Genomic DNA, 24,714 nt, shown 5'->3' on the forward strand with positions numbered 1-24,714 from the left:
CTTATTATATGGAAACAGACCTGGTAAAAAGGCTGCTCCTGAAATTCACTGTCACTATATGACCGGTTATATATAGACTGTGAAGAAAATTTCTTTTACAGAGTTGTCAAAATATGATATACAACAGTACAACAGAATGTCGGTAAGCAATTCAAGGGCTCCACATATATTGGGATATGCCAGCTCTCCCTCCCCACCTTCTCTCCACATTCATTAGTTGTACATGATCTTGTTGGTTGTCATCATGAACCATAATTTAATTAGTCCAAGTGAGAGAGTGCACTTTTCTTGTTTCAGGTTACAGACACAAAAACAGATAATTATATATAGCTATTAACAAATGATATATAACTATTAACAATGGCTGGTGTCTACAGCCTAGTGTCAGCAAAGCTGTCATATGATTCTCCAAGGGTGATGAACCTCTAGTCCACAGGCTGAATGCAACCCTCCCAGCCTCTGCATCCAGCCCTCAAGATTCTTCTCAAGCCATGTCATCTGTCATTGTTCTGAACTTGTGCCATTTCATATTATCAGATGTGGACTGTTTTCCTGTTACCTGGGTGGGGAGAGCACCTTCTCAGGTGGTCCCAATACTAAACAAATCAATAAATAAACCAGAACACACTGCTTGTTCACTACTGTTTGACTTAAAAAGAAGAACTGGAATTAATTTATGCACAACAATGCGAAGAGTCCCGTTATTCTCTGGAAGGCAAAACACCACACAGTTCAAAAATAAAAATGTAAAACTATTTTTTTTTATTGAAAATACATCTACAAAGTAATATTTCTCAAGCCACACTGGGTGCACCCAGCTGCCAACCCAGAGTGGGCAGGGAACAGAGATTGTTCTATGGTACCTGATTTCTGTAAGAAACAAAGTTAGTGTAAAAAATATTTTAAAAGCTGTCATGCTTTGTAACACATTTCCCCCCCTACAGTGATGTTACGGAAGGACAACCTTTAACACGAAATCTTCTTTGCAGTGTATTTCCAAAAAAATAGTATCCAGTCAAAAGCAAAAATGTAATTAAAAAGTTACTCCATATAATCTAATATTAACTTTTGTACACACATACTGAATACAGAATTTCTATAAAAATATCTCTAGTTACATGTCAGAAGATGTCTGTCTGTAATCTAGTTTTTCTTTCTGTTAGCACAAGTAAGAAATATAATAAAAAGGAGCATCCACTACTGCATTCAGTTAGAGATGACCCAAGAGCTTTGCATTGTTTAAAACACCTCCAGTTCCTGAATGCACTGGGTTAACTCCTATCCACTTTCTATAAGACAAGTGCTCAAGGACAAGCTAAGTGAGTAGGATCTGCAACTCGTGGAATAAGGAGCCTGCCTCATCAGTCCCAAGAAAGGCCGCCTATGTCCAGCATTCTGAGACTTTGTCCACTTCACATTTTGTAGTATGTGTGTCTGCAAGTTTTATTCACAGGTCACATTTTTGAACCAAAGATCCCCTATACATTCCAGAAAACCATTGATGTTCAGTGGCTCTCTCAGGGCAGGATTTTGGAGAAGTCCATGGTCCCATTCAGCAGAGTGAGCAGGGGGGGGCTTTCAGATGCAGCTGAGCTGGCTTGCCACATTCTATTAGCGTAAGGATTGGCACTTGTGCAACAGAACTTTCCCTCTCCTCCAGTTGCTGGGATTTGAAGGTGGGCAGAGTGCTGTCCAACTTGCAGGCTTCCAACAGGTATCTGATCGGCCCCTGTGAAAACAGCATGCAGAACCAGATGGTCCACTGGCTTGGTCCAGTGGGCTTGTCTAATGCTCTCCTCCTGTGCATGCCCCATGCCATCCCCAAATCTGCTCCAGAGGGTTGGGGAAACCCCCAGGACAGATTTAAGGGATGCATGGTGGGAGTGGGGAAGTTCTATTGCACAAGTGTCAATCTTTGTGCTGATGGAACGATTTATTTCATGCTATACTGGATACATGTTATCTTCTAAAGAACTACATCCCATAAGATCAATGATTGCCTAACTGCACCACCGATGTCAGTGGGCCGTTCAATCAGATGGGCTTCTTCTCATCTTATCAGCTTGCCAAGGCAATGTCGTGCAGTGAAAAGAGGGTATGAGATGGGTTTGGGCCATGTGGAAAGAGCTGATAGCAAGGCTCCTCCCCACTTCTGGAAACAGTGGCTCTGTTGGCATAGGGAGGAGCCTCATATTGAATTACTCTCCGATGGTCCAGCCTTCTGATGCTCCCATGGAAGTGCATGCAGGAAGCCTGCACTATCTGCCAGCCACTCATCCTGAACATACTTTTGGTTTTTACAGATGCACAGATCCAACATGGGACAGGGAGGAAAGGATGATTTATGGGGCAAAACTACTAGGAATTTTGTGTTGAGGAAGGATCTCTGCCTTCACAACGCTCCTGTGATACTGATGCCATGATTACACATACATTTGAACTCATCTGTTTTGCACACAAACACACGTGTGCATTGCAGTAGAGAGTGTACAACAATGGAGGTCTCCGGGATCCAGCCTCAGCTGCACCCCCAGTTTGCATCTAATCCACAAATCTGTATTTATACAGACCACCTTCACTACTGCTTCAACCCCCCCCCCTTCTCCCGTACAAATTAGGGAAGACTGTAGTGTTAGGTTAATTCTGGCTACTTTGTGAAGGGAAACGAGGTAACAAAAAAATCAAAGTTTAACTTCATAGCATATTGAGATTTAGCTGAGATGGTCTTGCAATTCTCAGGGTTCTTTGCCTTCAAAATCTGTGACCACATGAATGAACTCTCAGGGACAAAAATTACATTGAAATGGTTGAGTGGCAGCTGTAACACAAGAAATATATTGTACCTATCTCACAGAAATACTATCAATTCCCCCACCCCCATAGACTATGCAACCAGTTTGTGTGTGTATATATATCTACAGTACAGCACACCATCCCTGTTTCACTTCCATAAACCTTTCCCGTTTGACTGCAATGGCAATGCATGTAAATATACATATATATAAAATCATTCTTTTCTTTTTTCATAAATGGGCTTCATCGGGGAGTAAAGATTGGAGCAGGAAAAAGAAATGCTAATATATGGATCTCACCTCAGTGTGTAAAATCTGCCCTGCCTCTTACTCCCAGAAGAAGACTTATAATATTGCTCTTTAAAAATCCTTTCTTATATTTTCAATATTTATTCAACGTATTTGCTATCCTGCTGGTTTTTTTTTATATTCTTCCTTCTAAAAGTAATTGAGCACCACATTAGTTTCACTATTCTAAAAGATTACTCCCCCTACATCCAGGGGTGTTGCTAGAATGGAGAACTTGGCAGTGGAATGGGAAAAAACCCTCTTCCCTTGTAACCCCAATGTTGGGAAAAAAATGCTTTTGGCAACAATTTCTTTTGTTTAGCAAGACAATGAAACAAACCAAATTAATTGGAAAACCACCCTGTTTGAAAGCATTCTCCTCTCCCCTGCAGTTCAATATGACAGTGGAAATGTTACTGAACCCTGTCAGATGCTCTGTGCGTTCTGCTTTCTACCTCTTAGTCTATAAGTGCTTCTTTCCATTGGAAAATCTCTGACACAAAGTAGATAGGCAAGGGTGAAGACGGGCAAACATTTTAACTGTGCAGAAGTGGTTGGAACTCACATTGCCTGCCCTGAAAACAAATGGTTCGGAATACAACAAAGATGTTTTTCAAAAAAACCACTATCTAGAATGCTACTCTTCACCTTTAGGTGGCCAGCTTTACTGAGCCCTTTACAGCAGTTAGAAGTGAGATGATAAGCAAGTTGTATCCATGTCACAGATTTAAACTATCCTAATAAGTGCCTCTTTTTGAGGGGGCGGGGGCTAGGGATCTTTAATAGAATTATCAGCACCAGCTAAAGTACCCACTAAAGTAGTAGATATAAAACTGATATGCCTTTATAAAGTTTCACTTAGGATCCCAACTCCCACTGAAAGTTAAAATGCATGTCAAACTCAACTCACTGTGCAGCTAGAGATCTAGGACAGGCCTTCCACAATTTATGGCCCACGACAAAGCCAAACGTGGCTCACTATCGGTCTGATGCTTGATAATCCCCTTGTGTTTGTGATCTGTCGTGTGCAGCAACCGCAGGAAGTTTCTTGAGCTATCATTACTGGTGGGCTAAATTCAGTTTGGTGGCTCACAACTTGTGCAGGCCTGTCTAGTTAAATCAATGGAATGTTCAGAGTTAAGTAAGTGCTTGGATAATTATGTCCGGTGGGAAGGGGGGGGGCGCCTAGAAGTTGCCTCAAAAAAGCTCACACTGATGTGGTATCAACAGTTTAATATCCCGCCCCCTGCAACGAAGGGATGAAAGACAGTTTATGTTCCAAAGTGCATGTGTATATTAGATCTCTGATCCTGAAAAGACAGTGCGCATAGGTAACAGTACTTGTGTTAAGTAGTAATGCCATAATCCAAAAGAGGAACAGTAATGTTACACATACACAAATGCATTTCTAGGTCCATGATCTAGGAATTAAATGGGACATGAAGGTGCATAGTACCGGGAAGCTTTTCCTGATCCTAAAATATCCCCATTAGGTAGAAATGAAACTATGATACATCTTTTTTTTTTGCTTAGATGGTAACTAGAGCAGGTTGTGGGACATATTGTCCATGTATTTAAAACAAAAACCAGTATCCCTATTTTTTAGTGCTCCAATAGCAATAAAATAAGGAAATAATATATTTAAAAAGAGAAACCAAAATTTGCCACTCACTTTTCTGGAGAATAGCATCAAGTGTAAAAAAGTAAATTTACAATGCAATCCTATATGTGTCTACTCAGGAGTAAGGCCCATTAGATTCAGTAGGACTTACTCCCAGGTAAATGTGTATAGGATTACAGCCTTCCTGGTGTGAAGAATGTGTAACAGTCAAACAAACAAACAAACAAACAAACAAACAAACAACCCCCCCTTTTCAAGATTTCTTGTCTGCTTTGCTGCTTCAGCTTACATAAAGTGAGATCACATTTACATGTGCACTTGAATATTCTTGGTAATTTGATTACAATATATCCCATCCCCATAGCACATCACATCACACCATATCATAATGTTGTATGCTTGGTATTTCTTCTTCTTCTTATTATTTTAATGGGATACAATCATATAACACATTCATTACTAAGTAATAGGGTATGTTTTTCAGCAAGGACTTAACTAGACATTACAGTAGATGGAGCTGCTCAATCTTCTTTCCCCTCTCCTTCCACGTGCCACCTGAAACCTTTATCCAGGTAAACATACCACGTGGAATGATGTCATTGCGCTGTGCATTGCCCTCTTCTGGCCACACAGGACTGGATGGAGGGCGAGGCACACAGTGATGACATCACAATACGTGTCGTGCTTGCCTAGATGCAAGCACAAGGAGAAGGGGGCAAAGAGACCTTGCATGTAGGTTTTATCCAGTAACGTCACTGAACTGACAGTAAAGCTTCCATCAGCGAAATGAGGAGGGAAGCACTGTAGCCTTCACTTCCCTAAGCTGCACTGGAGGGTCCCACAACTCTCAGGAGCAGATATAGGGTGTGAGGAGGGGCTCTAGGCCTATGAGGAAATTGCTGAAAATAGCTTCCCTTCCTGCTGATGGAAGCCTTAATAACAGCTGAGTGACACCACTGGATATAACCTCATGTCTCTCATCATGTCTAGTTAAGCCCTAAACCTTTTCAGTGCTTGTATATATATAGAGAGAGATGAGGAACAAATGGACAAGTTACAGAAAGGATTGGAGAAAGTGTACGCTTTCTGCGTACCTAGTGCTTTGCATCGTTCCTCTACCTTACATCTTGGTTTCACTGTCTAAGGGCTTTTCATTTTCGTTCTCTTGGGAGATCAGCTGGTAAGGCTTCTTCATTTCATTCTCCTCTATCACAGAGTTGCCCACCTCAGCATCCTTGTTCCTCAACTCATGCCGCGATAAGTGTTCTACAATCCCTGCGCCGATAGAGTCTCCCAAGACGTTGGTGGTGGTACGCAGACGATCCCTATAGAACAATTTGCAATTTAAACAAGCTAGGCAGGCCAAAAGCCCCAATAGATTACAAAGTACATTATTACACTGATTCACTGAAATTAGGAAAGGAAGATGTAATCTGCAGTGCACTTGACATTGCAATTCTATACTCAAGTAACAAAACAAAACATGCAATTGTATATAAAGAAATTTATTTGTAACATTTCCATCTGATCCTTTCCTCTAAGGCGGAGGTTCTTAACCTGTGGCCCATGAGGTGGTGGGAAGGTGCTATCCTCCTTTCCCCCAGCACAACAACCCTATGAAGTAGGATAGATGAAACAAAGTATGTTTCTGGCACGACGTCATCCAGAAAGCTTCTTGAGCGAGCAGAGATTTGAGAAACACAATACTTTCAAGGCATGGGCAACATCCTAATCGGTGCTGGCTTGCTTTGCAGTTAAATTGATATTTTTTTTATATCCTATGCAATACAACTGAATATTGGTAAAACATTCATGGGGAAATGAACTAAAATGACTTGCAAGTTTAGTTTTCATGAATGCCCCCCAGCCTGCTTCATTTTATAATATACTTTACACTGCAGAAATACTCACAAAAACCAATCCACTGCAATGATAAGGGTGATATCGTCTGTAGGCAAACCAACAGATGTCAATACAATCACCATAGTGACGAGGCCAGCCTGAGGAATTCCTGCTGCACCAATGCTGGCGGCTGTAGCTGTAATGCTGTTCAGAGAAAGGAGACACCAAAACAATCACACAGAGCTTTTAATTTTTAAACGCACACATAGGTTGTGTTTTTAAATGTTTTCCCCGCCTTCCTTTATGTCTTATGAGAAAAATTTGCACATACTCTAGATCAGCCTTTCCTAACCTGGTGCTGTCCAGATGTTTTGGACTAAAACTCCCATCTAGCCAGCACAGCCAACCGGAAGGCAACAAGTTCAAAAAGCCCGAGTCAGATCAGTAATCAGGGACACCTCTCTCCTCCATGATGTGGGGCCATCCAGTTGAGCAGAAGGCTGGCAAAGCACTTTCCTGCGGCCTTGAACTCAGCTGATGGGTGGTTAATTCAAGCCTGCTTTGTGCAGGGATTAGTAGCACAAAGTGGTTTACATTGAAACTGCTAATAAAACGGAGGGAAAAACCTCAGCTGATGACTGATTGGGGCACACCTAGCTCCTGCAAAGGAACAAGCAAGAACCCCACACCTGATGTAATACTGCATATGACATCAGATGGGTGTGGTTTGTTAGGAATGGCCAGATTTGTCCACAGGCTGGAGGTTCTCCACCACCCCTGCTGTAGCTGATTAAGACTGTGTGGTAATCCTAGGTAAAGGGGCCCCTGACCATCAGGTCCAGTCGTGTCCGACTCTGGGGTTGCGGCGCTCATCTCGCTCTATAGGCCGAGGGAGCCGGCGTTTGTCCGCAGACAGCTTCCGGGTCATGTGGCCAGCATGACAAAGCTGCTTCTGGCGAACCAGAGCAGCACACGGAAACGCCGTTTACCTTCCCCCCAGAGCGGTCCCTATTTATCTACTTGCACTTTGATGTGCTTTCGAACTGCTAGGTGGGCAGAAGCTGGGACCGAACAACAGGAGCTCACCCTGTTGCAGGGATTTGAACCGCCAACCTTCTGATCAGCAAGCCCTAGACACTGTGGTTTAACCCACAGCGCCACCTGGGTCCTGTGGTAATCCTATATACACACTTATCTGGCAGCAAGTCTCATTGAGCTCACTGGGGCTTACTTCTGAGCAAACATGCATACACTTGTGGTGCAACATGCAGATTGATATGTGTATTATAATGCTTTAAACATATGTGCTATAATATGTTTTTGAGAAGTGTGCTTGCTTCTGCCTATATTTGGTTGAACAATAAAATCTGATGATAATGACGATATTCAAGTAATGATCATTTACTCTTTACCCCTGGATTATACTTATGGAAAATTACTAAAGTTACAGGAATTACTGAAGATTTTCTCAAGTGAATACAGAACAAGCTCAAGGAAGTATGCTGAACTGTGTTGATTAAAAAGGCATATATTTCAATGGCAGAGAATTGTAGCCCAATCCTATGCATGCCTACTCAGAAGTGAGTTCAATGGGACTTGCTCCCAGGTAAATGTGCATAAAATTTCAGCCTGAATCATTAAGTTCTTCAAGGACCCCCATTTTATTCAACATTATGGTAACCCTTTTCTTTCTTGTACTGTCTAGCTTGCTAGGGCTATATTGTCACACCCATCCCCCTGTAAGTGAGCTACTTCACTATGTTAGGTGATGATTTAAGTCCCATTGCTTTCAGTGGGTTTACAAAACCTGGAGCTAACTCATATTGACAATGATTTCAATCATGGGCATAATGAGGTACACATAGAGGGCAGTTGAAATATACTGTGGTTCCTTATCACATCTCTTTCCCACTACCATACGATGCAAAAAGCAGCCCATGCAAACGTCTAAAGTTTTGCAAAATTTACAAACCTGATTGTGATAATCTGTCCAAAGTTGAGCTCCATGTTATTAACCTGTGCAATGAAAATGGCAGCCAGTGCCTCATACAAAGCTGTACCATCCATGTTAATAGTTGCACCCACAGGAAGCACAAATCTTGTAATGCGTTTATCTACTCCATTATTCTCTTCCAAACACCTAAATGTGATCGGCAAGGTGGCAGAACTAAAGCCAAAAGGGGGGAAATGGAGAAAAATTAACTCATTGGAAAAGGCAGGTAATATTGATAAGGATGATTATTACTGACATTATGGAGCCACCCAGAACAAGTACAACTGGCAGAGATTTCCTGTCTCCTCAAATTACCTACAAATTATTATTTCTTAAATGAAATTAGTTCACACGTTCAACTGTGTGCCAGTGCCCCAATCTAGCTAAGAGCATCTCCACACATAGTTGGGTGCCTGTGTGTGTTGGTTGAGCCCATACTTCAGTGGTGGATCTCACGAGTTGCCTGCAGATGTGTCCTGGTTCACACCCTGTCATTTCAGTTGAAAGCCTTAGATCTGGAAAGCTAGTGCCAAAGTAGATAGCACTGGGTATAAAGTAGCTCCAGATGCTCACTTACTGGATCAGGAACCATGGGCTGTATCCAATGCTAGCCCATCTCAGAGTAGACCCATGAGTGTAAATTGAATGTCCATTGGTATGTGCACCCAAGTGAAATCTCTGGCCCTCCAGATGTTGCTGGGCTTCAGCTCCCATTAGCCCAAGCCAGCACAGTCAATGGTCAGGTTTGATGGGAGCTACAGTCCAACAACACATGGAAGGTATCAGGTTCTCCACTCCTGGCCTAAACTCAATGCACTGCTGTAAACGTTTATGCGAATTGAAATGAAGTTCCCTGTCCATACACTGCTACAGCTTGTCATGTTTAATTCCCTTTGTAAAACATGACTAGAGCTGGATTGAGGCAAAAGTGGAGTTATTAAAATGGTGTACATGCATATGCAAACTCAGTGAACTCACCCCCTATTAAATTCTACTCAAAATCAAACTTGATCTGGCTATGAATATTCCTACCTTGAAGATGTTCCCAGGGCTGTGATGAGAGCTTGCAGCAATCCTCCAATAAAGACCCAAGGGTTCTTTCGAGTGATTAGGAAGTAGAGTAAAGGGAGCACCACAATAGCATGGATGAGCAAACCAATGATGACAGTAACAGTATACATGGCAAGCTGTCCTCCAATCACGCCCATATCTTCCATCTCAACAATTTTTCCAGCAATCAAAAACAGGATACCAAGTGGTGCATACCTACAAACAAATCACACAGTTAATATAATATACGGCTATCCAATGAGAAGCCTAGGTGTGTACATTTTTGTGGTGCTATTTGCATGCACTCAGAAATTTCCCGACACATTCCAAGGGGGCTAAGGCTGAAATCCCAAACACATTTACATGAGAGTAAGCTTCACCGAATACAGAGGAACTTACTTCCAAGCAAACATGCATGAGATTGTTCTCTTATTTAGCCGCACTGGAAATTAATGGCAAATAAATGGAGAATGTTAGGCAGGGAAGGGATTTTTCCTCTTGTATTCTGTAAAATGCCATGCACACTGATGGCGCTAGATATATCAACAAATGTAGCATTCAACACCTACCACATGATTAGTGATACGAGGCGCATGATAGCCTCATTAAGGCAATCAAAGAATTCTCTCAATGCACGTCCTTGCTCCTTCATGTTCCCTATCACCAGTCCAAAGCTGATTGAGAACACAACCAGTCCAAGTGCATTTACTCCATTTACAGCCCCTGGAATAGGGATCATCTCCTTTTTCAACTGAGTTAGGTTTTCCATTGCTTCGGACACATTGTTTATAATGCCAGCAAGGACAGATGTTTCGTTTGAGTCAACTTTTATACTAGGTGTCCGTTCCTCATAGTTTGTTTTGAACTGTGAGAGATGGGGGGGAAAGGAGAGACGTTATATCCGTGTATTTTCTAGGCATTACAAAAACATAATGGCTAAGACTACTCAGTTGTATCTGATCAGAAGATTTACTTGAAGGCTCCCGAATGAAGATAGATGTAATTAAAAACACACATTGTTACCTGTTTAAAGCAGGCTTCCACCAGATTCGGAGGGAACATGTTTCTGTGAAGAAAGAACAACAACTATTTGAGGCATAGTACACATGAAGCCCTATTGAAGGTGGTGGGATTTACATCAAAGGGTTGGGCTCCATGGTCATCTATTTGGCTTGACCCAATAGGATTCTTCTTGTGTTCTTATGAGCTCATAAGAAGCTTCCACACCATACTAGGTCAGATTGCTTATCCACCTAGTGATGATTATCTACAGTGACTTGCAGTGGTTCTTTGGGTAGAGGTGTTTCCCATCATTTGCTACTTGATCCTCTTAATGGAAGATGTCAGGGACTGAATATGAGACATGTATTCTACCACAGATATATGGTCTCAGCAGTATATTGAACTAGCATCAATTCACTCTCTCCTTTTTTATTTTTTTTTAAAAGACTGCTACTTCTTTGCAATTCACCAAATTAATCTCAGCGAACTTTCTTCTCAACCTTTTGAGCAGGTACTGCAAATCTACCCTGCCTCAAGTTTACCTTGGTTAGACAGTAGAAATAATAAATACACGTCTTCCTTGATTCAGAATATATACCACACTTTTGCAGTGAGAAAGTAAAGCCGTGGAAAGAGGAGGGTATAGAAAGGGGCCCTCCAAAACGTAGAGCCGGAGCTTTGTTTGAAATCACAGTTCCAACAGGTTCACAGTCAACCCACAGAAGAAATTCTCAAATTCCTCACATGCTTTTAGAAGGCACAGCTGTGGGGAGAAGCGGGGCAGGTCTGCCTAAGGCGTTTTGCTGACACAAAGGATAAGATGGTGTCCCCCAAATCCACATGTCACAATCCACAACATTCTTGTACATTGGCCTTAATGATTTCCAGGATGAAATGTCCACCACAGGAAGTTAGAACAAAGTCCTACTGTAATCTTTCCATTTTAAAAATTCTATGTAAAATTTTATTTTAGCCAGTACTATAAAATTCTAAACTTAAAAAAGCCACAGACATCCTGTTATTGTGTCACAGAGTCCTACGCTAACTACCTTTTCTTTTACTTTTCCATTCTACATGCAGAATCAGACTTGAACATAGGAAGCCTGCTATTTAAACAAGTCAGACCATGGGTCCATCTAGCATCAACATGCAGCACCTCTCCATGGTTTCAGATGGGACATTCCCGGCTTTGCTTGGAAATAATTGAGCCCGGTACTGTCTGCATGGAAAGCCATTGCTTTACTATTGAGATCAAAGGTGACTGGCCCCTGAAGCTTACTTCAATAGTGGTGATGGGACAATTTCCTCCACCATACTGAGCAGAGCAGGAGAGTTTCGATAGTTCAGAGTAGACCAGCTTAGGGAACTCAGGGGAAATGGTGGGTGACTACCACCTCCTCAATTATGTTTCCTGAGGCAGCCATATTACTCTGCCTAATAGTAGGGCTGGCCCTGAATTGGGGAATTATGAATTGCTTCAAATCTCATTAGTAGACCCCACAGTACATTGTTAAGAAGCTTAAAAAGCCTGATCAATAAGCCTTGGGGGGTCTATGTTTACAAGTTATTTCTGAGCTGGGGGTGCCATTTTGAAGGGAAAAGAGAGAGAGAAAAGATTGATAGCCCTGGGTGTTAATGCATTCAGTCATATGCTGTAACTTTCATTACCTTGCTTATACGACAGAAAATGCATTTTTACCTGATCAAGTCCAGAAAGGCGTCTGCGGCTGTCACTCGCACAATCTTGCCTTCTCGATGCATTTTTTCCTTTGATCCTTTCCCTGGATGGATGATGACCACCATGATAATTCCAATCAGGACAGCAATGATTGTGGTGGTCATGTAGTAGACGACGGCTCGGAGCCCCATCTTCCCTGATGCTTTGCTGTCCAGGGCAGCAACTCCTAGCAAATAGAAACACGAGAGTGAAACTAGAGTCTATACATCACAAAAAAAGTTTGAATACACATACTAGAACAAGCATTCTTGTAATACTAAAACCCTGATGAATGGTGTGGCATTCAGAAAAAGAAGTATTTATTCTCAAAGCGTATTGTTAAATTAGGGAATTTGCTCCCACAAGTTACAGCCGCCAGCTCTGATAGCTTTAAAAGAGGATTAGACAAATGGAATAATAACAGAAGAAGAAGATGGCTGCTGCTGCAGGGTTGGCTCAGAAGGTGCGCTGCTTCAGCACCTCCCTAATCAGGCCAGCATCAAAACTGGTACAGCCACCAATTCAAGTATATGGCCTTGAAGGTCGGTATGCCACTGCACTCTTCTCTGCTGCTTCTAAGCAGAAGAAGTTGGACCAGATTGAGAAAGAGCTGACTCGAGTTCTGACACTTCTGAAGGACCCTAAATTATCTGTCATTGTCCTGAATCCTCATGTAAAGAGTGCACAAAAGCAAAAGGCCGTGAATGATATTTTAGCTAAAGAGAAAATGTCACCCGTCACTGTCAACTTTTTCAATTTGCTCGCCGAAAATGGTCGCTTGAAAAACACGCCAGGTGTAATTTCTGCATTTGCTAAGATTATGAGTGCATTCCGTGGAGAAGTTATATGCTCTGTAACCACTGCTCAGCCCTTGGATGAAGCTAATCTTACGGAGTTGAAGACAGCTTTGAATGGCTTTATAGCTAAAGGAGAAATACTGAAACTGGAGATAAAGACTGACCCAACAATCTTGGGTGGAATGGTTGTCAGCATTGGAGAGAAATGCGTTGACATGTCGACAAAGACCAAGATTCAGAAACTAAGCAAGCTCATGAGAGAGACTGTCTAAACATCTCAAGACACTTCTCCCTCCCCCATAAAAACCTAGTCAGTTGTATGATGAAAACAATAAAAATGGTTCTCCTTAAGCAGTTGTTGGTGCTTCAGTGTTTGGATTTGGTAGTTTGAAATGGATCAATATTTAGTGTTCCTTTGCCTTTTAAGTCACCATCTCAGAACCTTTTTGCAAGAATTATTCCTTTATCATAGGTTTGCTGTTAAGAGCTAGTGACTGCAAAATTGGCAGTTGCAATCGTATTGAAATTTGTTTCTTGGTTCTGACAAATGTTTTCCCCACCCTCGAAACTGACTGATGCTCTTATGGTCCAGCATACTTTTAAAGTGGCACTTTTGAATGATTATTTTTCAATGATTATTTCTGATGTATTTTAATGTTTATTGGAAGCCGCCCAGAGTGGCAGGGGAAGCCCAGCCAGATGGGCGGGGTATAAATAAAATATTATTATTATTATTATTATTATTATTATTATTATTATTAAGCTATCAGTGACTACTAGTCAAAGATAGAAAACAGATGCTCTCTCATGGAGCTACAGTCCAAAGAGGGAAGGGTCATAGTTCAGTGATAGAGTAACCGCTATGCATGCAGAGGGCCTCCCCACCCACAGATTAAATCCCCAGCATCTCCAGGTATCATAGAATCAAAGAATGGATCATCTAGTCCAACCCCCTGCAATGCAGGAGTGTTTTGCCCAACAGGGGGCTCAAACCCACAATGCTGAGATTAAGAGTCTTGTGCTCTACCAACTGAGCTATACAACTTCAGTGTTGACAATGCTGATGTAGATGGCCCAAGCTTGATATAAAGTGACTTCCTTTGCGCTTATGTTACATTTCTCCCTTGAAATTTGAGACATGGTGTGCTTTATAGCAGCACAACTGCAGGGGAGATAAAATCTTCCCCTCTCTCCCCTGATACACATGAACTATCCTTGGATTGGGAGAGATGGTATATCTGTTTTTGGAATGAGTTGCAAATGTTATATAATACAATTATTTTGTGCTTGAACTTCTTATGTTGTAATTTCTTATTTACAAAATAAGCTGGTCACATTCCCATAAAATGTATAAATTGTTATAATTCACAAATTTTAATTTAAAAATGGTACAAATTAACACATGAATATATATTAAAAACATATAGTAAAAACATCACTATACACAGGCTGTAGATGCTATTACCCAAAAATATCCAGCTGGTATAATCTTTTGCTATTTCCATATACTTTCTAATATGTGTATTGATTATTGATTATTTAATTTCTATAGTGCTTAATATATTAAAAAATATCTCCAAGCAGTGTACAGAAAGCTGAAACAACAACAGGCAACTTAAACAGACATTACAAAAACACACAGCTACATATAAAAATGTTACATTAATACAAAGTTAGTAATATGTAAAAATATCAATTCATTTTCCTTCTGACTCCCCTTCCTCTCCGCCTCTGGGTTCTCAGCTCACCCACAAAAGTCTCATAATGAAAAGAGTTCCTGGAAACAGCTGACATCACCCTGATCTCTCACTCTGGACTTGCTTTTTATGGGCATGCCCAAGGAGGATGGTCCCTCCTTAGGCTGCCCAGAGCTGCACTCTCTACACCCAATTACGGATGCAACAGGTTTGTTGAGTTTCCCACGGGGTTCAAAGGATGGGAAAAGGGCTCCCCTCAATTCACAGCTCTTTCTTCACCCTCTGTCCTCTCCTCCTCTGGTTTCATACCCCTCCTTCAAGCATCTTAACTTGTGGGAGTGCATCCCTCCATCAGTGCTCCCACAGATACGTGATTACAGGTGTAGAGGAAATGCCACATTTAAATAGAGATGAAAGAGACACAGGACAAGAGTTCTATCTGAACCAATCAGCCTCTTGAGCTATAAGTGGGGCCTTCTGCTCCCTGATTCCTGCTTATTGCTGCAGGTAATGTACCAGGTGGGAGTTAAGTGAGAAGCAGAGTAGTGTTAGGGTCCCACACTTAGGAAGTGGGTAAAGCTTGGGAGAGGTAATCAGCTCCAGGAGCAGTAAAGGCTTTGCTGATTTTTTTGGAAGTATATGAGATCTTGTGACTCTGACCTGATCTGCTAGACCAGCCTTGTCCAAGCTGGTGCCCTCCAGATGTTTTGGATGCCACCTCATTTCAGCTCCCGCTAGAAGGGACAATGGTCGTGGATGATGGGAACTCAGTCCACAACATCTAGAGGACACCAGCTTGGCGAAAGGCTGTGCTAGACTATCCCTCCTTGTGGACTTCTGTTCATGATCAGAGAAGGATGTGAAGAAGACAGCTAGTACAAGTATGAAGGAACTGCTATCATAGCTAGCTAATCATAGCATAGACTCAGTCAACCAGGAGGTCTGTTGTCATTTCAGACAGAGGACAACAGTCCTCCGATAGCATTAAAAAACAGAACAAAAGCACTTAAAAATACACAGGGAGCCTCTGTAGATATAAAAAGGTCCATGCTTTAAACAACCACTTTCCAGCAGTTGGAAGGTGACGAAGAGGGTGAGAGATGGGATGCAGCCAGTGTGCTCATCTCTACTTGCCCCCATCACATGTTCACTGTCCCCTATTCATAGCACCTGAATTGCTTTACTGTTTTTAGTGTATGCCATATGCTTTGAGTGTAAGTCCCTTGTTTCCCTGGGATGCTCCTAATTACTCTAGATTTTTTTTTAAATAGGGTTGTTTGAAACTCTTCAGAAGCCTGGTAGATCATTGTATGTTTCCAATTTCCTCAGTAAACATTCCTGAAAGGTGTATAAGAACATTAAAAGTGCCTTGGTAGGGTCGAAATCTCAGCAACTATCAAGTGAAAAGAAATTAGCTGGCAGCCCACCAGTGGACTGTGGTGGTCCACCTGTAATAGTCTTCACTGAGCTCTCATGATGAACCTATGGATATTGTATTGCTGGCATATTATAGCTACAGCTATAGTGTTCCCTATACTTATGGGATCCAGGTGTAGAGGAAATTATCAAATAGTGAGCATACAGTTTAAAATTTGATCTGCAAACTGTATTTCCAAATTATTTGGAGGATTAATTATTTGGAGGATTAATTATTATTTGGAGCTACTAATTTGCTAATAGAAACCCAATTCCGGAATGCCCTCCCTTAAAAGGCTCACTAGGTGCCTAAGTTGCTATATTTTGGTGCCAGAAAAAAAATGTTATTTAGCCAGGTATTTTAATTGCTTTCATCATTAACCCTGTTGAATATAAACAAAGCAAAACAAACCTGGCATTAGCCATGTACGCTATGTAATACAAAGAGACCTCCAATAAAGATGATGTAGAGATATTTTCATTTGGACCATGGTTTGTGAATTTTTCACTGGGGTCAAGGCCTCTTGCCCTCAGACAGGTTCCCCAATGCCATGTTTTGTGGAGAGTCTGTGATTACTTAGAGACAATTTTGTACATGCTCAGATTCACTCTTGTCTTTTTTATCATCACTTTCCAAAACTCAGCCCTTGGCACTGAAGCCAGGTTCTATAGCTGAAGAGCATAGGCAGGCTCCAAATAAACTCCAGACATGCTGTGCTTTGAGCTGCAACTGATTTATCCTCTGAAACTTGTCGAGTGCAAAGCAACAAGGAACTTTTTGGATGCCCAGCCCAGCAGTACATTTCCTGTTCCTCACATCTGCCAGGGCAAAGCCTTGCTGCGGGGGCTGTTTAGATACTAATTTAACTCTTTGCATGATTCCGTCTCTTGCTCACTGTATTGGAATGTGCCACACAATATGCTTTTTGATGGGAAACTAAAGGCGTAATTTATCTTCTTTATGTGTGCTAAGCAGAGCAAGAGGTAAGGACTCGCAGAGATTCACAGCAAGCCATAGAACAGTGATTAGTAACAGCTGACAGCCTCGGACCAAGGCTCTTTCTCTTTGGTCGCCTCATTGTAATACCAGAGCACAAAGAACTTACTGTCCCAGTGCCAAGAATCAGAAGTGCAGGAGCACAGAGAATAGCAGCAAAAAATTTTTTTACAGGAACAAATCACAGCTGATACCTGCTTAGTGGAGACCTGAAAAGGCCATCCCTTTATGGACGTGACATCTTGATCAGCATTTCCCCCCATCTCACAAGAAGGTTTAAAGTTGCTCATTCACAAAAAAGGAAGAAGAAATGACTGTTGGCAGGGAGGGGTAAAAGGATGCATGCACACTCACACCAGTCATCCACTATTAAAGGCGATTTGCTTCTGTTGGCCCTCCTAATGTTAAATAAGCATGATGTAATGCGGTGAATTACTTTAGTTTAATTAGAAGAGAGTTCATCATAGTAACTTATTAAGCCAGTCAAACGGCATGGTCACTTGGGATGCAGAGCAATTAAAGTAGAAAATTAATACACAGATTATTGATGCATGGAAATAGCAGGCACTTGTACGTGGCACACCAGATGTTGTTAGACTACAACTCCCATCATCCCTGACCATTGATCATTCTGGCTGGGGCTGATGGGAGTCAATGTTCAACAATATCTGCAAGGGTAGCCATCTTTGGCTTGAAAGATCATTATGTTCATTTGTCTGGGGTTGCCCTCTCTCCCACATCAAATTCCCCAGTCAGGAGCAAAAGGATTTTGGGGCGCTGACTTGGCCCCCAGATCATGGGTGCCCAGTGGTGCTATTATAACATGAAGTCATGACTTTACGTCACCCCCGGAAGTGGTGTTGGAGGCCCTGTGAGGCCTAGGACACACCTTTCAAGCCCCCCCCCAGGCCTCAGATGGGACCCAGAAGTTGCGTCCAAGGCCCCACAGAGTGGGTACTCAGCGAGCCCCCAGGGCTTCCTGGAGTTGCAACCAGTGATGGATTTGTATGACCAAACTATAGATTCAGCTTCGTATCCATGGAATGCTTTCTCAAAATGCTCCACATATACAACGCGCAACTCAACAGGCTGGAAGCAGTGCACCACCTGTGTACTGCAGTCCACCATAAACTGAGCACTGTTTTTCTAGTGAAAGTGCAGGATGCACATTTTCTCAAAGAAAATAAAATAATAAAGTTTCTAGAACTGCAAAACCCAAAGCAAGAAAACCCAATGGAAAGTGGAGCATATTGCAATATGCAGCCGATGGTCTTTCTTATGCTCAGGGGACCATAAATTGCAAGGATTAGTATATCGTATACTAATGATTATTACAAGAACTCTGAAAGATAAATTAGCATTATTATCCTCATGCTTAAGATGAGTGGTTGAGGCTGAAAGATAAAAGCTTGGCTAAGACTAAATTTGGGACTTCCACATTAACAAGGGCCAAGTCAAACATTCTCATAAAAGAATTTTTGGCTCAGGATTTGGGAGCTCTGAGTGAGGGTCGAGATTTCCCAAGACCACCATCCTTCTTGGTTTAACCACCATCTGTTTTACTGTCCTGGTGATGATGATAATGGTGTTCCTTGGAATTCCAGTGGCTGGTTGCTGGCATTGCCATCCCCCAACTTCCAAGAGTGACAGCTGAAGTATTGCCCTCACTCTCATTGACTCAAAGGTGACACGATGTGGTGACCTACTGCCCTCAATCTAGGAAGTCCTGGAGGTAAAATGGTGATTGCCCCACACTAGGAAACACTCTGGTCACCAATAACAATTTTGTTGCCTATGTCAGCCCCCTATCTTCTGTGCCACAGAAGATCATCAAAATGACCTTCCCGAATGCAAAACTTCTGAATGGGGTGGCAAAACTGGGGAGGCCATTTCAGCTCAGTCAGGGCCGGCCCTACGGCCAGGGCGCCGGCCCGCCAGGGGGGTGCATCACAGCTGCGCCCGCCCACTCTCCACTCTTCCGCGCAGCAGCGCCCTTGGCAGTAGTGCTGCGTGCTGAGCCCGCCCGCCCGCCCGCCGCACAGCAGCGCCCTCGGCAGCTGCGCTGCGCCTGCCCGCCACGCTGGGAAACAGGGCTGGGCGGGGGGCCGGAGGGATTCGTCGCACCAGGGCGCCAGGGCGCCAGAGGTGCTTAAAATGGCCCTGAGCTCAGTCCTGGACCAGCTCTTCCAAATGTTGCTAGTTCTTCCAGGTCTATGGAATTAGATTTTCTCTGACGATAAGATTGATGCTTGGAGACGGACTCAGAACTAAAACCAGCAAGATGACATTCCCCTGAAACATGAGCCATGGAGTTTTTCTCCTATAGCTGCAGGCAGGGGTCACGGTGCCACAGAAAACCAGATTTCCAGCTCCAGAATCAGGCGCAACTTTCTGACCCCTGGAAATGAGGGTCAGAGTTCATGGCTTTGTTGAAAATGCTGTCAGTTGCGGCTACAGTGCTCTCTGAATGCAGCCACACATCAAGTTCAGCAAGGAACTCCTGCTGTTCCTGGGAGAGAAATTTAGGCCCACTAGAGTCACGTGGCATAAGGGAAGGGAGTTTTGTGGCCACAATGACACTCATCCTTAGAAAAAGAGTAATCATTGCTGGAGCATCTGAGTACATGGAATGGGGAAGAAGGATGCCAAGCATGAAGCTGCGCCGAGAAGGCAGAACAACCACAGGGTGCAGGAGAAAGGAAAGAAATACCCTAGTTGTCATGCCTCAGTGCAGTGACTTGCAACTTCATGGTCTCAGAATTGGTCAAATGGTGCTCCTGAGAACAACCACTGGGCGAGCTCAAGCTGCTATTTGGTATGGGAGGAAAAACATGGAGCGCCACATAAAAATGTTTTAATAATTAAATGTCCCTCTGCCCAAGGAGGGAAAAAACAGCTTTCCAGGGACAGGACTTTCCACAGTACAGGACCCCTTCCCTGCACGGTGGTTAAACCTGCTCTCTCCACCAGTGGCTGCCTTTTTTTAAGTTCAAAAGGCTGAAATGCAATGCATGACATTTATTGTCAATGACTAGCTCGACTCTCAGTCCTGCAGTGCTGGTTCTGGAGTTTCTTGCTGAATGGGAACGTGGGGAACAGGTTGCATATCTATAGCTATATCTCAGAAACACCTTGTATCAAGATTAGTATATAACATCACAAAACAGACAGTGATGAGCAAAGTTCTGCCATTCCATGCAAGTAACTTGCATTTTTTTAAAAACAAACAAGCAAACAAATAATAAATAAAAATTCAAGTTCAGCGGGGGGGGGGGGGGGAATCTTACATACACTAGATTTCTCAGAGGTGGGGATGCTTGAGGAATGCTCTATTTAAAAACAGAGTTGATTTTCACTCCCCTACCCCAGCATCTGCAAAATGAGAACAGGGCAACGATATCTTTCAGATTTCACACTGCTCTGAATATTGCGACACCGTTCTCAGCTATTTTTGTAAAGCATTTATACACGGATAAATGTGTACTTTGTGAGAAAATGCACCCAAAGATTCATATTCCAATATGTATTTAAATGTGGCTTCTGATGCAGATTTAAAAACAACAACAGATTAGTGCAGAAATGGCATAAGCTTATGAAGGAACAGATGCAAAAATGACATGGAGCAAAAATAGACTGATCCATCCATCTTTTCATAGAGAATCACTTTGAGAAGGTAGTTTGTGGGGAGAGATGGGCCACAATCCAATGCCCCTCAAAAGACTTACTGCTAAGTTGTATTGCCTCAATGAGACTTTGTATCCAGACAAAAGAAGTGGATTCTTTGCACCACGCGAAGCAGCCAAACAACTTGTGTTGAAACATCAGAACGAAGAATCCTTACCTATTCACACTGGACAACTGACCTCATTCCCTTTATAAACTAGCTGCCCTCTGCAGACAACAGCATATGGACATCAATACTGTCTACAAAGATACTTCTAGCCATTGATTAAGCCACTCTGTCCTCCCTGCATAGCTATTAGGCTCAAAAAAGTGGAAACCATCCTGTTTTCTTGTCAACCACCCCAGTGCCCCTCTTCCCTCGCACCCTTCTTGGTTCATTGATGGGTCTTCTCCCTCCCTCTGATATTTGTTGTATTTATAAAAGGGTGGAGGAAGAAGGGAAGGATATTTTCTGTTTTAAAAATAATATTATTGCAGCCACACAAAGCAGATGAGAAGATTCTTATGCAGTATCTTAAAATAGTCTTATATTTTTCTTACAAGTCAAAATACTCAAAGCACTATCTATGCAGAAAACCTATTTATTAATTTATTTGTAGGAGGGGTGTGTAAATCCTAATTTCCCTGCTTTGTTATTTTTGTGGCAGCAGAGAGGGTTTGTTGTAGCTAAAATGTCTTCCACATTCTTCCATTCTTCTACTTATGCTCAGCCTGTATAAATACAGTGGTACCTCTGGTTACGAACTTAATTCGTTCCGGAGGTCCGTTCTTAACCTGAAGCACCACTTTAGCTAACGGGGCCTCCCGCTGCTGCCTTGCCGCCGCGCAATTTCTGTTCTCATCCTGAGGTAAAGTTCTTAACCCAAGGTACTACTTCCAGGTTAGCGGAGTCTGTAACCCGAAGTGTTTGTAACCCGAAGTACCAGTTTATACCCGAGGTATAAACAAAACCTTGCTATCACAGAAATGCCATCATTCTCCTGTGACCTTTATTCCAAGATAACTAACCCCAGGGCTCACACTAAAACCCTCGAAACCTCTCACTACTCAGAGACTGGGGTATGAGTAACATAGCTGCAAAGTCTCCCGTTTTCCCCGAGAAACCCCCATTTTTCCAGCTGCCCCCAGCCGAAAAAATGGATTTTTTTGTTTCCCCCCGGTTTATTCTGGCGCAGCGGCCATTTTGGAACTGGGCGGAGCATGCATAGAAGCGACTTTTGATGCTGCTCTGCCCAGTTCCAAAATGGCTGCAGCGTGACTTCTGGTGCGGCAGCCATTTTGGAACTGGGCACAGCAGCAGCAAAAGTCACTTCTGAGCATGCTCCGCCCAGTTCCAAAATGGCCGGTGCGCTACTTCCGGTATTCTACTTCCGGTCCGGTCCCTTATTTTTCAGAGAGGAACTTGGCAGATATGATGTGTAACAATATGAAATAAAGCAGATGAGTAAAACATGAGCATATTTGGTATGACCAAAGACAACTTCAGCTCTGAAAAAATATTTCCTTCTATTGTAAGGGTTGCCATGGTATTGCAAAGGCCTTCATTGGCAGCCCCGGGAGGAGGCCCTGATTTACTTTTTTCAGCAAGCTGGTCTGGAGCTCTCCTAGAAAGAAAGTTATGAAGCAAAATGTGCAGGTATGTTTCTGAGCAATTTCTGTGAAATCAGCCAGCCTTCCTGCTGACTGTCAGTGTTTTTAGGCAAAGAAGCTTAGACCAGGTCAGACCTGGTCTCACCTATCTCAATATTGTTCCTTTGAATGGTAGCCATTTTCTAAGATCTCAGGCAGAGAGAGATCTTTCTCATCAAGTGCAAATTTGCCCTTTTTAATGATGTCAGAAACTCAACATAGGACCTTCTGCATGTAAAGCATCTATATATAAAGGAATTTTATTTTCAATTTCTTTCCTAATAATTCTCATGGTGTATTACTGCAGAGGTCACCAATATTTTTAAGCCAGTGGGTACATGTGGTTTTTAAAGCAGCTCCCGATTCTGGTCAATTCTTCCCCCCTTCCTTGAAGAAAAGAGAGAAAGCGCATGCACACAAACCTCACCTTTCCAAGGGAGCTGGGTTAAAGTCGGACCCAGTGGAGGCAATGAGCTGAAAAAGGAAGTGGGAAAGAGCACCACTCTTCCAACTTCCTCCTTCAGCTCTATGTATTTTTCAAGGGAGAAAAAGGTAACCCCCACTTTGTGATCAAGGGGTACTCAATGAGAGGGGGTACTCAAAGGCTTTGTTGTGCCAAGGGAAGACCCCAAGGGGACCACTGCACCCAGAGGTCCCATGTTGATGGCCCCTGAATTATTTTACCAAGTATCTTAATCCTGGAGTTTGTCATCTTACATGCACTCGGCTGTAAGCTTTTCTTTCTCTTTATCAACACATTGGTGAAAGGGAAAGAGAAAGCAGCAGCAGCTGCTGCGAAACAGAAAAAGGGGAAAGATAAGAGCGTACCTGTTACTAAGCTGGATACAATGAGGGGCAAAACCAGCATCTGCAACATTCTCATTAAGAGTTCACCTGGGAAGGAAAAGTACTTCACTTCTCGGTAGCTGAAGTGGTATGACCGAAGACCAAATCCAAGGATGATACCTGGGGAGAAAGTAAGAAAAAAAATGAGACTACCATCTTCATCACAAATTGCATGTATTCAGGGTCAACTGAAAGGAGGCTCATGGAAGCTCTGAGCATACACTCAACAAACTTTCAAACGATCAAATACTTTGCTGAAATCAAGATAAATTATATCCACAGCATTCCCACAATCCACTAAGCTAGTAACCCCCCAAAAAGGAAGGTAACATTAATCTGTTGGGATACAAATCCATGCTGACTCCTACTAATCACTGCATTATTATCAATATGCTTATAAATTGTCTCCATTATATTCTTCACCAGTATCAAAATATTTTCCGTTAACTCTTCCCTTCTCCCCTTTTTGGAGACTGGGACAACATTTACCTGTCTCCAGTCCTGTGCTACCCACCTCACCTGTTCTCCAAGATTTCTCAAAGAAGGTGGACAAATGTTCTGGGCGTACACCAGCAAATCCCTTTCTTACACTAGACCTGAACACATTTAAGGTAGCTTTGTATTTCCTCATCAACACCTTAGCAATCATGAACCACAATCCTGACCTTCCTCTAGTTATGCTATTTATACATGGTTCCTTGGAGCAAGGCAGTGGCCATTAAACCTGCTTGTCCATATTACAAGCATGCTCGGAGTTCACTTGCATGGAGCTTGCGGCTGAAGAGAAAACATCACAAACTTGTATTTCATTACAGTAATTTGACTTGCAATGAAGGTCACCGCACATGAGTGCCCTGCTTATAGAAGCTTGAAAATAATCTTTTCAGACCTCTCTGTAGTGATTCTCCCTTCTTATCCTAAATAGGTCATGAGGCATGTTCACCTCAAGGAACCCTTCATGTTTTGCTCAGCACTATGGCCAGCACATGCAAGGTGGTCCTGTGTACCAGCCTGGAGTGTCCCCAAGGATATATCTGTGCCAAGTGTAATGGACAGCTTGGTCCTGTTTGACCTCAGTGGCTATGGAAGGACAACTTTAAATTACAAACTCTGCCGTGTGTAACAGCTGTGTGCTAAGTTCCTAACTATGCTAAATGTGTCTCTTTGGGCAGAAGAGCAAAAAGATGCTGTGTGTAAATGAGGGTGCATTTCCACTCCCACAGATCAGTATGTGTTTCAGACAGAATCCAGAAATAGCCCAGCTATGCAGACATCTCTTAGCAAATTCAGAGTCCGTAAGCTTTTTTTTTTTTGCATCTTGCTGATGTGAACACAGTTTGTGC

General features: G+C 42.6%; 2 protein-coding genes across 2 annotated transcripts in view; one reads left to right on the forward strand and one right to left on the reverse strand.

Annotated features, from left to right (window-relative positions):
• Positions 1-773: 773 nt before the first annotated feature.
• Positions 774-24,714, reverse strand: part of SLC1A3 (solute carrier family 1 member 3) — a 41,372-nt gene continuing 17,431 nt past the window's right edge. The window contains exons 3-10 of the mRNA XM_035100736.2: positions 23,354-23,491; positions 12,288-12,492; positions 10,610-10,652; positions 10,156-10,451; positions 9,569-9,802; positions 8,516-8,710; positions 6,613-6,747; positions 774-6,026 (exon numbers count right to left, since the gene is read on the reverse strand). Coding sequence (XP_034956627.2) covers positions 5,822-6,026; positions 6,613-6,747; positions 8,516-8,710; positions 9,569-9,802; positions 10,156-10,451; positions 10,610-10,652; positions 12,288-12,492; positions 23,354-23,491 — 1,451 coding nt within the window. The 3' untranslated portion in view covers positions 774-5,821. The remainder of the gene's footprint in view (positions 6,027-6,612; positions 6,748-8,515; positions 8,711-9,568; positions 9,803-10,155; positions 10,452-10,609; positions 10,653-12,287; positions 12,493-23,353; positions 23,492-24,714) is intronic.
• On the forward strand, positions 12,732-13,738 carry LOC132592810 (ATP synthase subunit O, mitochondrial-like). Its single transcript, XM_060280321.1, has one exon. It carries the CDS (start codon positions 12,739-12,741, stop codon positions 13,372-13,374), a length of 636 nt encoding a protein of 211 aa, XP_060136304.1. The 5' UTR covers positions 12,732-12,738; the 3' UTR covers positions 13,375-13,738.

Source organism: Zootoca vivipara, chromosome 11, assembly GCF_963506605.1.
Source record: "Zootoca vivipara chromosome 11, rZooViv1.1, whole genome shotgun sequence".
Lineage (NCBI taxonomy): Eukaryota > Metazoa > Chordata > Lepidosauria > Squamata > Lacertidae > Zootoca > Zootoca vivipara.

Bases quoted from the DNA above. Each gene is read 5' to 3' on its own strand.
- LOC132592810 (XM_060280321.1), top strand. From the start codon at position 12,739: ATGGCTGCTGCTGCAGGGTTGGCTCAGAAGGTGCGCTGCTTCAGCACC.